Source organism: Rattus norvegicus, chromosome 15 (assembly GCF_021556685.1).
Source record: "Rattus norvegicus strain SHRSP/BbbUtx chromosome 15, alternate assembly SHRSP_T2T, whole genome shotgun sequence".
NCBI lineage: Eukaryota > Metazoa > Chordata > Mammalia > Rodentia > Muridae > Rattus > Rattus norvegicus.
In genome coordinates this window covers 70,117,696-70,135,930 of record NC_141548.1, presented here as the reverse complement: position 1 = coordinate 70,135,930, position 18,235 = coordinate 70,117,696, and the positions used below count along the sequence as shown (strand labels likewise).

General features: G+C 34.7%; 1 protein-coding gene across 12 annotated transcripts in view; it reads right to left on the bottom strand.

Moving 5' to 3' along the window:
• LOC148001082 (uncharacterized) overlaps window positions 1-18,235 on the bottom strand; it is a 74,096-nt gene that overhangs the window by 25,139 nt on the left and 30,722 nt on the right. For 4 of the 12 annotated variants that reach the window (XR_015638376.1, XR_015638384.1, XR_015638377.1 and 1 more), the window contains one exon: window positions 9,382-9,438. The exons of 7 other annotated variants lie outside the window; for them this stretch is intronic. Coding sequence is in view for 1 of the 5 variants with exons in the window: in XM_087586868.1 (XP_087442994.1) it covers window positions 9,382-9,438 (57 nt within the window). In the remaining 4 variants the exon portion in view is untranslated. Of the gene's footprint in view, window positions 1-1,377; window positions 1,705-9,381; window positions 9,439-18,235 lie in introns of all 12 variants that reach the window. One more of the 12 variants, XR_015638380.1, reaches the window with a different exon arrangement.

Genomic DNA, 18,235 nt, shown 5'->3' with positions numbered 1-18,235 from the left:
GACATTTCAGAGCTTCTATGCTCCCCCACCCACTCACCCATTCCTGCCTCACTGCCCCAGTATTCCCCTACCCTGGGACATCAAGCCTTCACAGGACCAATGGAATCCCCTCCCACTGATACCAGCTAAGGCAGTCATCTGTTACATATGCAACTGGAGTAAATATCTTTATTAATGAATAAAGTGCTAACTTGTCTTAAAACCAGAAAATCTATGTTTGCAATGATGGTTTAACAAAACTACGCTAGTTGCAGCATTTCTTTGGTCAAGTAACCTGTAACGAACAATGGTACCAATTTTACAGTATGTGATGGGTCACACACCATCACAAAACCCATGCAGTACAAACAAAAAGAACGCACGTGTTTATTATGACATACATTATGATACACCATTGTTATCTACACCTAGAACTATGCAATTTAGTTGCTTAAAAAGAAACATCACAAATAAAAATTTCCATGTCTGTTGACATTCAGACATAGATAATCGCCTGGGATGCCTGAGTCTCTCGAACAACTACGGTTTAGAGTATGGTTTAAAACACAGAAATATGATGTATTAATCTTTGTTGTTTTTAAGAATTGACTACTTGAGAGCCTTTACAATTTTCACACTCTAGAAACAAAAAATGTTACTTTCTGTAAAATATTCAGTTGGCTCTAGATTAAAGGCTGTCCTTAATCACCACCTTTGGTTCTTTTGAACAGTGTTCTTTCATTTATTTGTAACTTCCCATATTTCAAAATGTTTATGATTCAGCGTGTGTATAATTGTGAAATGCATTATTAAATTAAGACTTGAATAATTAATTCTTTTAATATTATTTCATATAAATTGGTTTATTAATTTCCCTGTTATGTTATTCATTGCCCGTGAACAGAAATCTGACTAATTTTTGTATATTGATCTTTAGAACATAGCTAAGCTTCTTTGCAATGCTGAATCTGGTGCAATTGGAATACTGTTTACCAGATAGCTATAGTAGGATATCTGAAGTCTACCTAGTACATAAGTGGATTTTCAAGTCAATCAGTTGAAGAGAATAGAATTACCAAAGTAAAGGTTCCACTCCACTAGACATTAGCTGTTTACAGAGCATTTCAAAAGTATGCTAAATGTTTGACGGATCAAATGAACAAAGAAACGTATAAAAAAGAATCTTCAGAGTCATTGAGAGAGAAAAAACATCGAATATATCAGAACAACAAAGAATTAAAAAGAGATTGCTTTTCTCCTATAACTATGTATGCAACAATCTATGAGCAACAATTGAAGCCCAAATAGAAGAATCATTTTACGTTCTTGTCTGTGAGGTCTTGGAGGATAAAACCCAAACATTTATCACAAATTGTCAAAATTATACAAAGCACTCACCTGTCAGCAGGCATTCTATAAATGTATGTTTAATGAATAATGAATGAACGAATTGTGAGTTTGTCAGAATAAATTAAATAAAATTGCACTTGAATGCAGGTACTGCTTGAATGATGTAATTAAGCATTGTTCATTTAAAGAGTTCCAGAATAATTCTCAATACTCTATAAAATAGTCAACTACGAATTTGAGAAAGACCAATGCTCAGGCCTCCCTCAGAGCTTTTGATGCGTTCTGTAGCATTTTCAAAGTTCTCATAATTACTATAGTTTTGCCGTAAACTGTGCAGTGATTTTTTTTACTGTTTGGCAACTCTTGTGGTTCTCACTGAAATATACATAATGTTGATATTAAAAGTTATTTTGATCACTGAAGTCATTACGTTTTACTACATTTAAATGAGGAGCCCTTTTCTACAGTGAGATCAGACTGGTGGGTAGAACAGAAGACTCAGCAGCTCTTCAGCCTTTCTTTACTTTGTTTGCCATACTGTAATAATATATGGTTTATGTTTAATAGCCATGCAAAGTGTGATATTTGCAAGTTAAGAAATAAGTGACCCTAGAAAATGATACTATTTTACATACCTTTCTTTAGAATCTGCTATATAGTGATTCATGTATAACATTCCCCTGAAGAGTATCAATGGGCCATGTGAGGACTAGTGTTTCATTAAGCAGCCAAAAAGGTATAATTAAAGGTGATTGTTCTTAGGGTTTTCTGGGATAATTAAAAATCACCACAAATCCATGTACCTTGATTAAGAAAATATGCAATATAAATTATAAATTATATTGCAATGAGCCTGTCTCCAGAAATCCCAACACGCTGCACATACGCACACATTAGAAGTGTGGTACTCACACAGCATTTTAATTTATTGTTTGATTTTTTTTTGTGATGCCAGGGATTGAATCCAGGGTCTCATGCTATGCAAGTACTGCACTGAGCTACTCCATCGGCCCAAGTACTGACTATTAATTGCTAACAATTAATAATTATTTATTCTTCTTGATATTGTTTCTGTAACTGTAGTCTGATTTATACATAATTATTCTCACTAGAAAGGGAAGAATAGCTTACTATGTTTAGCTCAAACTCAGAGCAATCTTGGCACTTGTAATTTCTACCTTGTTTTCATAAAAGTCTCAAATACACTGTAAAATTCAGCAAGAACAGCAAAATCCACCATCCAGCAGGTAATTCAGGAAAAATTCCATAAGGTGTGTAAAATATCTAATTTTAGTAGGTTCCCTTTGTGAGTTATTGGTTAGTCATGAAAGTGGAAACGACAGAGGTGTTTTTCATACTGCTGGTTGTAGAAAAATTCTGCTTGATTACCACACTAAATGACTGTTTCCTGGGTTGACTTTAAATCTTTTCTATTCTTGCTGGATCCAATTTAAGTGTAAAACCCATGGGCTGTGTAAAGCCTTAACATTGTACTGACATTTCTATAATGGCACAACACAGGCTTCTTCCAAATACCTTCCCTTATGGAACTGGATCGAAAGTAGCAATCCTCCTGGCTTCACTTATATAACTAGTATGTGGTTATATTTCCCCGCCCCAAGAGACCATTCCTTGCAATCTTTGCAATATCAGTTTGACAACCTTGTCAGATTCCCTGTAAGAAAGAGGAGGACAGATCACAGAGTAAGAGAAACAAATGACAAGGTGACTTCTTATTTCTCCTACTGGAGATGTCTTTTCTAAACTGTTTTATTAGAGGATTTTCTCAAATATAATATGACAGGTTAAATTCATGTGAACTGGTATAACCAATCATATTATCAGGAATGTGTCATGTCCTAGAAGATGAATGACCTGTACAGAGTTAGATACTTTTTTTCTTTATATATTTATTTTCAATAGATAGCTTGAGGTATGTGGCTATACTATAGTGACTCTGATTACTACACACATCAATCTCATTTTCCAAACCCCGAAAAAATGCTTCTATATACAGATGTTTTGAGTTGACCAAGATTAATATTCATCCACCACCTTGGTCCCATCAAAACTCAATGCCCCAGTGTAGGGGAATTTCAGGGCAGGGAGGAAGGAGGGAGCAAGTGAGTGGGTGAGAGAGCACCCTCACAGAAGCAAGGGTAAGAGGGATGGGATAGTGGGTTTCTGGCGGGGAAACCAGGAAAGAGAATAACATTTGAATGTAGATAAAAAAAATCCAATAAAAGAAATGAAAAGAAATGAAAAAATTATCCACCACCATGTACTTTTTTTTAATACAATGGACGCATTTATTTCTTAATTTATTAAAGATAAACATCACCTATAAAGATATGCAAGATTATATCCAAGAGTTTCAGCAACAAAAATTGATGTAATTCAAGTCGTGTAACATTGACATGTCTTAAGTTAGAATGGAATTTAGAAGGAAATTAAATTGCTGGGTTTCTCTGCAGTTTCTTCAAAGAAAGGAAGCAAAGGCATTGTGTTCTGATAAGATGCGATGCCTTGACACTAAGAGATACCGTAACAGGGTAGTATTCTCAAGAGTGAATTGCTAAACTCTGAGGAGGCACTGGATAGATTTTATGTTTTTAATTCTAGTCTGGAGTCATGCATATTAGGAATCAATATGGAGAGAAATGATAGATTGCTATCAGCACATTAGTTCAGCTTCAAATCAGCTTAACATTTCCCATTGATCACTGAGACTCAGGACAATACTGTCCATGCTGGACTGACAGAAAAATAAATACAAATTCTCCTTAGATGAATGGTATGATATCATAGCAAAATAGTCAATAGACATTACATCAAAGTCCAAATTACAAACCAGATAAACAAGAGAAATTGAAAGGGACTTAAAAACTCTATGGATGTTCTTATTTATAATTTTACAATTAAAATTATAAAATGTAAGACCTGACATAAACATCATTCTTTAGATATTATTTGTATATATTTCTCTATTCTTGCCATGTCAATAGCAATTATGACTATATTAATATTCTTGAAAGTGAATATTAAAGGATATATTTAGAACAAAAGAAAAATAAACAGAACAATACAATACACAAGAGAACTGATAGAAGAAACAATGAACATGTAGCCAAAGAAAACAATTGATAAAAGAATTTTAAATTCCAACATGTGGGAAACATTTCAAATGTAAACAAATTAAATATCCAAATGATAAAAATAGTGTTGTTAGATTGGGTTAATATCCAATTATATTTTATTTACAAGAGGCATATCTAAGTGGATGTAAGTAAAGATGAAAACTTTTATTCTATATATAATCTAACATAAACTATTAAATCCTTGTATAGTTGTTCTACCAAAGGCATAGCATGTCCTAGAGATAAAGAATGTGAATTACATATTATAAAAAAATCAGTTAAGCATGTAGTACTTTAAAATTCATATTAACATAGTTTCAAAACATTAGAAAAGTAGAAATATCACATGATTAATAAAAATTAATAATTTCTGCTTTAAGGTCTGATGCTATATATGGACATATCCATAATCTTATAGCAAAAGTTGTGTCAGAAAATGTCACATAGATGGCTTTTGAGAATAAAAACCTCAGATTTCTAGTGTATGCTGATTTATGATGTAAATTTAGCCAAGATGCGGTCTTTGAGTTATCATTAATATATCAGATATCATTAACCCAGAGCTGGGAAAGTCAATGAAAGGATCCCAGAAAAGACAATTCGAATTGCTATCTATACGACATACTAAAAAGATTAGCCAGTTGAATAGGAAGCACTAGGAGTGCACAGCTCTCTTTACTAAGTAAAATATACCTTGTTATAATAACAAACATTTACCATTTCTTGATGTTTGCTAATACTTCTTATTAGATGGAAATGATGCAAGATGTTTTCATAACAACTAAGTAAAATATTATATTTTTAAAAACTCTTATGCACTTGAAATTTATAAACCACAGTTTACTGCCTATGCCCAGAGCTGACCCTGTGAGACAGCTTTCTATACCCAGATCCTTTGAGTAGAGAGCTGGATTCTCAGAAGTAGGGACAATCCTGAGAGCACAGGTTAGACCACCATTCCTGACCACATTCCTGGCCCCAGAGGAACCCAACTGGAGTCCTCTGGTCACAGGAATCAAGGAGCAGTCTGGGACAGGATCCTTCTGGTTTCTGTCAGGGCCATGAGCTGACCCTGTGGGACAGCTCTCTGTACCCAGATCACCCAGGAAGAATGTGAGTGTTGACATACAGAGACCTACAGGAGGGTCAAGCCACTATCAGAGACTGCAAGACCAGCAAACATCAGAGCTAAATAGATGGTAAGAGGCAAGGGCAAGAACCTAAGCAACAGAAACCAAGGATACCTGGCATCATCAGAACTCAGTTACCCTACCACAGTAAGCCCAGGATACTCTAACACACCAGAAAAGCAAGATTTTGATTTAAAATCACAATTCATGATGAGGTTAGAGGACTTTAAGAAGAACATAAATAACTCCCTTAAATAAATACGGGACAACACAGGTAAACAGGTAGAAGCCCTTAAACAGGAAACACAAAAATCCCTTAAAGAATTACAGGAAAACACAACCAAACAGGTAAAGGAGTTGAACAACACCATCAAGGATCTAAAAATGGAAATAGAAACAATAAAGAAATCAGAAAGGGAGACAACCTTGGAGATAGAAAACTTAGGAAAGAGTTCAGGAGTCATAGACGCAAGCCTCACTAACAAAATATAAGAGATAGAAGGTAGAATCTCAGGGGCAGAAGATACAAAAGAAAACATTGACACAACTGTCAAAGGTAATGTAAAACACAAAAACCTTCTAACCCAAAACACCCAGGAAATCCAGGACACAATGAGAAGATCAAATCTAAGGATAATAGGTATAGAAGAGAGCAAAGACTCCCAACTTAAAGGGCCAGTAAATACCATCAACAAAATTATAGAAGAAAACTTTCCTAACCTAAAGAAAGAGATGCCCATAAACATACAAGAAGTCTAAAGAACTCCAAATAGATTGGACCAAAAGAGAAATTCCTCCTCTCACATAATGGTGCACAAGTTAACAAAATAACGAATATTAGAAGCAGTAAGGAAAAATGGTCAAGTAATATATAAAGGCAGGTCTATCAGAATTATCCCAGATTTTTGAGATCTATGAAGGCCAGAAGATCCTGGGCAGATGTCATAAAGACACCAACAGAACACAAATGCCAGGCCAGGCTACTATATCCAGCAAAATTCTCAATTAACATAGATGAAGAAACCAAGATATTCCGTGACAAAAACAAATTTACACAATATCTTTCCACAAACCCAGCCCTAAAAATAATAATAGATGGAAAACTCCAACACAAGAAGGAAAATTGCACCCTACAAAAAACAAGAAAGTAATCTAATGTCAACTAAACCAAAAGAAGATGGCCACACAAACATCTACCTCTAACAACAGAAATAACAGGAAACAACAATCATTGTTTCCTAATATCTCTCAATATCAATGGACACAATTCTCAATAAAAAGACAGATTAAGAGACTGGATACTTAAAGAGGATCCAGTATTTTGGTACATGCAGGAAACATACCTCAGTGACAACAACAGACACTACCTCAGAGTAAAAGGCTGAAAAACAATTTTCCAAGCAAATGGCCCCAAGACAAAAGCTGTAGTAGCCATTCTAATATTGAATAATTTTTTTTTTACCAAAAGTTATCAAAAAAGACAAGGAAGGCTACTTCATATTCATCAATGGAAAAAATCCACCAAGATGAACTCTCAATCATGAATATCATTACTCCAAATGCAAGGGCACCTCCATTCATAAAAGAAACTTTACTAAAGCTCAAAGCACACATTGTACCTTGCACAATAATAGTGGGAGACTTCAATATCCCACTCTTAGCAATGGACAGATCATAGAAACAGAAACTAAACAGAGATATAGAGAAGCAATACAGACAATAGGTCTGAACAGATACAAGAAAATTGAAATAATCCCATGCATCCTATCAGATCACCATGGACTAAGGCTGGTCTTCAATTACAATAAAAATGACAGAAAGCCCATATACACATGGAAGCTGAACATTGCTCTACTCAAAAATAACTTGCTCAAGGAAGAAATAAAAAGAAATACTATTAAAAATTTAATGAAAATAAAGGCACAACATACCCAAACTTATGGGAAACAATGAAAACAGTGTTAAGAAAAAAACTCACAGCTTTGAGTGCCTCCAAAAAGAAACTAGAGAGAATACACACTAGCAGCTTAACAACACATCTGAAAGCACTAGAAAAGAAAACAAGCAACAAATGTAGAGGGCCGCTATAACATTTGCCACCACAAGATGGCGCTGGCTTCCACTGCGCCCCACGTGGAAGGCCAGGATAGCTTCCGCCATTAAAAGATGGCGCTGGCCTCCGCCACACCAGCCGACTTCCTTTCAGGAAGTTAACTGTGTGCGCATGTGCAAGAGTGCCTTCGTGCCAGGTCTTTGCCCACTCCGGGGCGTGCCTAATGAGATCATGGGTAAGCGACCAATCAGGTGTGGATGTGCCGCGCTAGGGTGTATATAAGCCACGCCATGCGGGCGCGCGGGGTTTCTCCTTAAGATTTCAATAAAAGTTTTGGCTACAGCAAGGATTCATATGTCCCCGCGTGTTTTCTTGCTGGCCAGGTCGAGCGAGGCCAGCAAAAAAACAAAAGCAACAATAAAAAATGCAAATACACCAAAAAGGAGCACACAGAAGGAACTAATCAAATGCAGGGCTAAAATCAACCAAGTAGAAACAAAAAGAACTATAAAATGAATCAACAAAATGGGAGCTGGTTCTTTGAGAAAATCAACAAGATAGATAAACCCTTAGTCAGTCTAAACAAAGAGTAGAGAGAGAGAGAGTGTCCAAATTAACAAAATCAAAAAGGAAAGGGAGAAATAACAACAAAACTGAGGAGATTTAAAAAAAAAAAAAACCATTAGATCCTACTACAAAAGCCTATATTAAACCAAACTGGAAAATCTTGAGGAAATGAACAATTTTGTAGACAGATAACAAACCAAAGTTAAATCAGGATCAGATAAACCATCTAAACAGTCCCACAACTCCTAAATAAATAGAAGCAGTCATTAAAAGTCTCTCAACCAAACAAAGCCCAGGACCAGATGGGTTTAGTGCAGAATTCTAGCAGACTTTCATAGAAGACCCAATATGAATACTCTCCAAACTATTCCGCAAAATAGAAACAGAAGGAACACTACCCAATTCCTTGTTTGAAGCCACAATTACGTTTATACCTAAACCACACAAAGATCCAACAAAGAAAGAGAACTTCAGACCAATTTCCATTATGAATTATACACAAAAATACTCTATAAAATTCTCACAAACTGAAGCCAAAAACACATCAAAATGATCATCCATCATGATCAAATAGGCTTCATTCCAGGGATGCAGGGATGGTTTAATAAATGGACATCCATCAAAGTAATCCACTATATAAAAAACTCAAAGGAAAAAAATAAAACACATGATCATCTCATTAGATGCTGAGAAAGCATTGGACAAAATTCAACACCCCTTCATTTTCAAAGTCTTGGAAAGATCATGATTTCAAGGCCGATATGTAAACATAGTAAAAGCAGTATACAGCAAACCAGTAGCCAACATCAAATTAAATGGAGCAATCCCAATGAAATCAGGGACTAGACAAGGATGCCCAGTCTCTCCCTACATATTTAATATAGAACTCGAAGTTCTAGCCAGTTCAATCAGACAACAAAGGTAGGTCAAGTGATGCAAATTGTAAAGGAAGAAGTCAAAATATCACTATTTGCAGATGATATGATAATATACTTAAGTGACTCCCAAAGTTCCACCAGATAAATAACCTAAGCCTGATAAATAACCTCAGCAAATTGGCTGAGTATAAAATTAACTCAAACAAATCCTCTACTCAAAGGATAAACAGGCCAAGAAAGAAATTAGGGAAACACCTTTTACAATAGCAACAAATAATATAAAATACCTTGGTGTTACTCTAACCAAGCCAGTGAGAGATCTGTATGACAAGAACTTCAAGTCTCTGAAAAAGAAAATCAAAGAAGGTCTCAGAAAATAGAAAGATTTCCCAGGCTTATAGATTAGCAGGATTGGTATAGTAAAATTGGCAATCTTGCCAAAAACAATCTATAAATTCAATGTAAACCCCATCAAAATCTCAACTCAAGTCTTCATAGAGTTAGAAAGAGAAATTTCCAAATGCATTTGGAATAACAAAATACCCAGGATAGCAAACAGATTCCTCAACAATAAAAGAACTTCTCAGGGAATCACCATCCCTGACTTCAATCTGTATCACAGAACAATTGTGATAAAAAACAAACAAACAAACAGACAAACAAAAAACTGCATGGTATTGGTACAGAGACAGGCAGGTGGATCAACGAAATAGAATTGAAGACCCAGAAATGAACCCACACACCTATGATCACTTGAACTTTGACAAAGGAGCTAAAATTATTAAATGGAAAAAAAGACAGCATTTTCAACAAATGGTGCTGGTTCGACTGGAGTTCAGCATGTAGAAGAATGCAAATCAATCTACTCTTATTGCCCTGGACAAAGCTCAAGTCCAATTGGATTAAGAACTTTCACATAAAACGAGATACACTGAAACTAATAGAAGAAAAAAATGGAAAAGCGCCTTTAACACATGAGCACTGGGGAAAATTTCCTGATTAGAACACCAATGGCTTATGCTCTAAGATCAAGAATAGACAAATGGCACTTCATAAAATTGCACTGCTTCTTTAAGTTAAAGAACACACATTGTCATTATGACAAAACAGAAACCAACAAATGGGAAAAGTTCTTTACCAGTCCTATATCTGATAGAGGGCTAATATCCAATATATACAATGAATTCAAGAAGTTAGACTCCAGAGAATCAAATAACCCTATTAAAAATGGGGTGCGGAGCTAAACAAAGAATTCCCAACTGAGGAATATTCAATGGCTGAGAAGCACCTAATGAAATGTTCAACATCCTTAGTCATCAGGGAAATGCAAATCAAAATAACCACCCCATATCAATCAGAATGGCTAAGATCAAAACTCAGGTGACAACAGATGCTGTCATAGATGTGGAAAAAGAGGAACACTCCTCTTTCTGCTGGGATTGCAAGCTGGTACAACCACTCTGGAAATCAGGCTGGAGGTTCCTCAGAAAATTGGACATTGCACTACCTGAGGACCCAGCTATACCTTTCTTGGGCATATACCCAAAAGATGCTCCAACATATAACAAGGACATGTGCTCCATTATGTTCATAGCAGCCTTATTTATAATAGCCAGAAGCTGGAAAGAACACAGATGCCCTTCAATAGAAGAATGAATACAGAAATTGTGGTGTATTTACACAATGGAGTACTACCCAGCTATCAAAAACAATGACTTCATCTAATTCATAAGCAAATGAATTGAACTGGAAAATATCATCCTGAATGAGGTAACCCAATCACAGAAAAATACACATGATATGCACTCACTGATAAGTGGATATTAGTCCAAAAGCTCGAATTACCCAGGATACAATCCACAGACTACATGAAGCTCAAGAAGAAGGACGATCAAAGTGTGGATGCCTCACTCCTTCTTAAAAGAGTGATCAAAAGTATTCATAGGAGGAGATGGAGACAAAAGTTTGGAGCACAGAGGGAAGGAATAGCCATTCAGAGCCTGCCCCACATGGGTATCTATTCCTAAGTCCTTTTCCTTCAACCTTTCCATATTAACCCTCACTCTCACCTTGATTGACTATTTTACTTTATTAGTGATATATATTATATATAGTTATATAATTTATTTAATTCAGTATGCATAATATATAAACAATACATTTTGAGTTCTTTTTGTTTGTGTGCATAAATAAGATAAGAACAATGGTAATATCTAAACATGTGCGAACATGAGAGAAGAAAATCTCGTGTCCTACACACAATAATATATAGGTGACAAATGACTACTGTCAAATTGGAAAATTAGCCTCTCTCAGAAAAAAGCTCTCAAATTGGTTACTTAAGGCAAAGTGTTCTTCCTTAAAGCTATATACATAAAAATATCAAAAACAGTCATAGGCAAAATTCCTACTTATTAAGCCAAAATTATATACTAACTTGCTTAATTTACTAGACATGACTTAGAGTCACCTAGTACTAACTTCATTAATTTTATCATTTACTAGACACGACTTAGAGTTATCTAGAAACCAGGAATCTAACTGAAGAATTGCTTTCATTAGATTGAACCTTTACCATCTCTGTGAAATATTGCCTTGAGGGACGATGGATGTGGAAGGTCCAGATCACTGTGTAGGACAGCATCCCTGGGCAGGTGGGGTTGGGAAATACAAAAAGCAAAGCTGAGGATTATCTGGGAAACAAGCTATAAATTAAACCGTTAAGCATCATTCGGAGGTGTTTTGTTTCTTCAGTCCCTACCCTGACTTTCCTTAAGGATGCATTGTGACCATGAGGTGCAAGACAAATGAATGATTCCATCTCCAAGTTGCCTTTGTTCAGTCTTTTATCAAAGTAGCAGAATGCAATAAGAACAGCCATTGTCACTCTATTTGTGGCTTTCTGCAACCCTCTGGTGACCTGCAACCATAAAATTTTTTCTTTGCTACTTCATAACTGCAATTTTGCTAATATTATGAAGCAAAATGTGGAGATATGAAGTCCAGGATATCTGATATCTGATCCCCCCAAAGGGGTGGATAACCACAGTTTGAGAACCACTACTCTAATATCTTAGAGGTAAGATGCAGATTAATCAGTTGATTATTGTTTGTGTGGTTTATGAATTTCTCTGCAAATGATGACCACAGGTTGATGTTGAAGGGCCTCTTTTTATCATTTTCTGTGGTATTTTTGATACAGGGCCTCTTATTAACTGAACAGAAGATTCAGCTAGATCCAGGAATCTGTTGTACAGCTCCTGAGAATCTTGGTGAACTCCCTGTACCTAGCATTGCCATTCCAGGAGTGTATCACCACTCCTGGCTTTACCTGGACATCAGTGAATCCAATCTCAGATTCCTATATTACCCAAAACCTGCACTTTCCCAAAACTAAGCCCTTTTTCCAAAAATAGGTCAAGCCAAGAAAAATCCAGAACTCTTTGCTCTTGCCTATTTCCCTGTGACACCCTTCAGAGGATGAAATGTTTCACTAATAAGAAATAAAAATAATATGTAAATGTCAGAATTATTATTAATAAGGATGCAGAGACATTTTTAATATTTGGAAATATGTCATTTTGATAGTTTGCTTTTGAAGCTAGTAATGACATTAAATAATACCTAATAATCTTAATATAACCAGGTACCCATATAGTTTATTTCTCTGGATGTTTCATATTCTATTTTATGTGATTTTGTAGCATATCTATATGTGCTTAGAAGCACTATCTATATGTGTACTTAAAATTATATGGTCTAAAGATATAACTTTATTATTATTCTTTTAATATTCCTTTCACAAAACAAATTCACATTCGATTGTGAACTTGCAATACAAAGAAACATCTGTTAACTTTTGAGAAAATGTGATAGTTTTGAGAACAGGAAAAAGTCATGGATTCTCTTTAGATGACTTTGTACAGATGTGACTATGATAAAGGGAAGGATAATGTATATTTTTAAAAGTACTACACAGATGATATAAAGCCAATTCTGTGATTCTACCAAAACAAATAACTAGAAAAACAGACTAAAAATAGAAAAAAAAACAGATAAAATAAATGTTAAAATCACCATGTTCCTAATGGTACTAAAATAGAGTTTCAATTATTTCCTGTCTATTTAGGAAAGCATATGAAATGTGAGTTACCTGGGAAGCCAGAGAAATCAAATTTATTTTTTTACTCTGGTGAGTCATCAGGCCCCAGGAAATCCAAAAATAGACAGCATATCTTGGATTTGTTTATACTCATAGATGTTTCTCTAAGCAGAACCCTGTAATTAACTTCTCCACAGCATTCTACAGTGGATGAACACTAGTGTAGCAGAGACAAAAATCTCCAACAATATGAAATAATGACTTTGTAAGCATGATATAACGAGGATGTATTGCTACTCATTGCAGTGATGTAGAATTTGTACACAGTGTACTGGCAATGTAGGAAAACAGCTGCCTCAGTTTCCACACACTACTGTTAAAGGGGAATTAGCCTTCAAACTACTCCCATCTCTGCATGCACAACTATGGACAACCTTAAGAGCATCTCCACGAGGATGAAGAAGTGGACCAACTCCTGGACAATGTGAGGGGTACACTCAGTATTTCAATGATTTATTTGTGAATTCTCAAGTAGCTGCCTGAGCTGAGTTCACTTAACTTACTAGCCCTGTACTGAGGTATGCTGTAATCTATCTTAGGTCATCCAGTTTATGGTTTATACTAGGTTATCTGGACTAATAGAACCTCCAAGAATTATGGGTAACAAAAAGATGATAACTAAATTAGGTGAACTTAACAAAAACAAACAAACAACAAATCAATAATAAAAATAAATTGCAGATAGGCAGAAACAATGAATGCCAAGGATATTTTGTAGTTATTTTGAACATTTGAAAACTTGGAAAATAATTTTTTCTTTGTCAATAAGTGACAAAATGTAAAAATTAAAGACAAACATTAACCTTAAAAATATTTTGATAACTAACAAAGAATGATTTGTGCTAGAACAAAATGGCATGTATTTAAAATAAGTCAGAGACTACAGGCAATAACAGTATTTTGCTTTCCCCACCCCATAACTTGTATTCCATTTAACATTTTAACACTTGGAAGGAATTGTTTCTGGGAACAAAAATATAATCTTCTTTTTAGTAAGCTAATCTGTTTCTTTTGAAACTCTCCATTCTAAAGGAATTTTAATACACCAACATGGCTGCTATGGAAATGGATCACATCCTAAAACCTAGGTCTGTGTGATCTGGCTGGAAGACAGACACATCACACATTTTTATTCTCTCTGGCTGGAATGCAGACAAGCCCTTACTACTTTAAGGTAAAATTACTTTGTACAAGGAAGCAGCCATGTTTTAAAATGAAGTTGTGGGACAAACAAAGTGATAAATCAGAGTTAGATTGGACAGAATGAGTCATAGTTAGGATTAACACAGCTCTTATTAGAACAGCAGAAGAAGGAGAAGATATTTAAGAGCAGCACACACATACACACACACACAGAGAGAGAGAGAGAGAGAGAGAGAGAGAGAGAGAGAGACAGAGACAGAGACAGAGACAGAGAGAGACAGAGAGGGAGACAGAGAGAGACAGAGAGAGACAGAGAGGGAGACAGAGAGAGAGACAGAGAGAGACAGAGACAGAGAGAGAGACACACACACACAGAGACAGAGAGACAGAGAGAGACAGAGAGACAGAGAGAGACAGAGAGACAGAGAGACAGAGAGACAGAGAGAGAAAGAACCAATTTGGAGTTACCACAGTGAGTGCAATGTAATGGAGTTGAGTTCATTCATGAATTCCTGCAGTTTAGTGCATGTCAGTAGAGGCACTTGAAGCCAGAGAATAAGAAGGAGCCAGAAGATTAGAATCAATTGCCAGAGTTCATTTACTACCAAGCAGAGCAATTCAGTTAGAAGCTGAGAGAAGCCAGGTTGAATCAGTCAGCTTGGAGAGAGCAGTCTGAGTCAGAACAGCTGAGTTTCAGCAGCCAGCAAGAGTTCAGAAAGTACTAGAAAGGATGAGCTTATTCAGCAGTAAGCCTCTGAAATGACAATTACATCTTGCAAATATAAGTTACTTTTGCACTTCCTATCCTTAGAGGTAGAGAAGTGGGACATGTTAAATCAGAAGTCAGAATGTATTTGCAAGTAGAATACATGGTGGAGAACAGAGTTTAGAGAATGTGTTTTAAGCTTTGCCTTAACATTGATTAGTTTCTTATCCTGGGAGAACAATTGCATACTTTGAGCTTTATTTTCTCCTCCAAATGAAAATGATACATTTGGAATGATGAATAATACAATATTATATCATATTTTATTTACTTATAATACAGCATCACATGTAAGAGCCTTGGCTATTTCAGTGATAAAATTTTTAAATTGTAAAATCAGTAAAATAGTGTACTATAAATGAGGCACATCCACACGAAACAAAGCATTGAATGTTAAAATGGCTTATAACTAGAAAAATAGGATATTGATTCTATACTCATGATCCAACATTTTAAAAAATACCCTCATAGGTTGTTCTCTAGTTTATATGGCAATATTATCTTTCCCCAAAGAAATAGTGAAGAATTTCAAATAATGCAAAAATCTGCTATTTCTATAATATCAAGAATAAACAAAAATGAGATACATGGTATTCCTGTTACAGTTTTGAAGAAAACCTGAAAGCATTACACCGTTTACCTAATACTTACTATTTAAATGTCTTGTATCTATGAGTCTTAAAAGGCACATCATATTTTGTAATCGTAGTTGAGATTACAAATGAGCATTAACTTTGCTGTAACACTAATATTTATTTCTATTTTGTGCTTGTTTTGAAGACCTACTTTGAAAAACACACTTCCTAGATTATTTTTTCTGTGTATGTTATATATTAATGCCAATTTTGCTATGTGTTCATTTTTGCTTCACACATTAGCGGGCTAAGAATATCTGTATGGCAAAGAGCATAACATAGAAAGAAAGAAATATTTCTCTTCCTTGGATAAAGGTAGTCTTGAGTGACATCTTAGAAGATGTGGGCTGGAGTGATTGCTCAACAATTAAGAATACTTCCTTCTTTTTCAGAATTCAGAATTATTTTCAATCCTCCATATCTGTTTGTTTGGCCCCTATCCATGTGAAACTTCAGATTAAGGCAGTTTGGCACCTTATTTAGTACAACACAGACACTTCCATAAATACATGTATGGCACTCACACAGACACCTTCAAGCAAATACATAAATTTAAAATGAAATTTTTACAGAGAAAATGAAGAGATTTGTAAGGTGGAGATAGGGTTTCCTTATTTCCAGAGCACAGAAATGTCATATTTACTATCCACTGTGATGTAAGTTATGTTGCTTTTATACTTTGATTGACGAGTCAACTTGACATGCTAAGGAATCTCAAACATTTGCCAAAATGAAATTTCTAGGTACTTGTGAGTATGTTACCTGGAGAGATTAAATTGGTAAACTCAGAAGACCCCAATATCAATATGCACTCTCCAAAACAAATATAACAAAATACAGACAAGGGGAATTATCTTTATCTCTTTTTTTAGCTAGGACGTTCAGCAGTAAGACCACACATAAGAGTCCCAGTGCTTCAGTCATAGAGCTATTGCAGCAGCTGTTAGTTTTCTAGACCCCTCGACTTTTACTGACATCATCAACACTATTCCGGAGATTGAAGACAATTTACAAAAAGTCGTCTTGAACAGAATCAGGGGAGCCAATTACTATATTATGCAGCTTCTTCAGATTGACTATCCGATTGGGTCCATTTTTATAAAGTCCTACCAAAGATAGTACACAACATCACAGAGCAGGAACATGTTTTGTGCTTGAGTTCATGGTTTTCTGTTTGTAATACCAGTAACGTGTGTGCACTTGTCATTTGGCTTTTTGTTCTTGTACTATTGAAATTGCTGTTTTGTAAATGAATAAAAAAAAATCCTGTCTCTTTCTATTGTTGTCAGCAAAATCAATCTTTATGGCTTATGTGGGCCAAGAAGCTTGTGTCATTTTGCTACCCAGAAGGAGAAGAAAAACAAAATGACCTCTTTAGGATCTTAGATTATTTATATTTCATTTTCCATTTTTCAATGCTTTAAAAATAAGATTTAGGAGGTTTTTCTCAATTATCATCACTGTCTAAATCTATGATATTTGTTATAAATTTAAAAATACATCGATATATAAAGCAAATTACCATATTCATATTTGTTTTACTTTTGAGAAACAATCATAGAATATTAAAGCAATTGTAATTGCAATGCTTTATGATGAATTTATATAAATCATCTTTGCTATACAAATATTTTAGTATAATTAATGCATCCAGAGAGCTTCCTAGTTCATGCATTAAAATAGTGATTCCAAGAGATCCTTGGATAAGACAATAATAAATAAGTGTTTAAAAAGTCATTTATTTTAAAGTGTTCATAACTTTTAATTCATCCTTTACCAACTTCCAAATTATTACTCTTTAGAATATATTGACAAATGGGTATGTCACATTATGTTTTCCAAATATTAAAAGAATAGTTGAAATTATCCTAATCTAGCCATAGTGGAAAGTAATATTTTAAAGAGACAAAAATCATTTAAAATTCATGAAACAGTATATTTGAACATTTTAATGATTAGTGAATAAATGTATATGTATTTATCAGAGATTTCTAATAAAAAGAAGCTTCTTTTAACTGTGCTTGGCTTAATCATTTCTAAAACCATGAAATATTACTTTAAACTACAAGTTGACTACTATATATAGGATAATAAACTTATAATGTGCCAGTTTTTAAATATACCCTTGGACAAAAACAAATTTATTTATTGATAATAGTTTCATTTAGCTTTGATAATAGTTTCATTTAGCGTATAAATTTAAATAGCAAAAGAAAATGATTTAAATAGGAAGAGAATGGGAATAGAAAGATAAAAACAGTCCTCTCCCAATGGAAATCAAGGCTTTATATGTGTCACATATATGTGTGCAAAACAAAATTTTCTAAAGAACAAAAGCTGAACTCAAGTTCTTTAAATATTCTGATATAAAATATATGACTTTTATTTTTCTGTTTCCTTATGAGTAAGTTCTCTGTCTGCTTGTCCAAATAGTT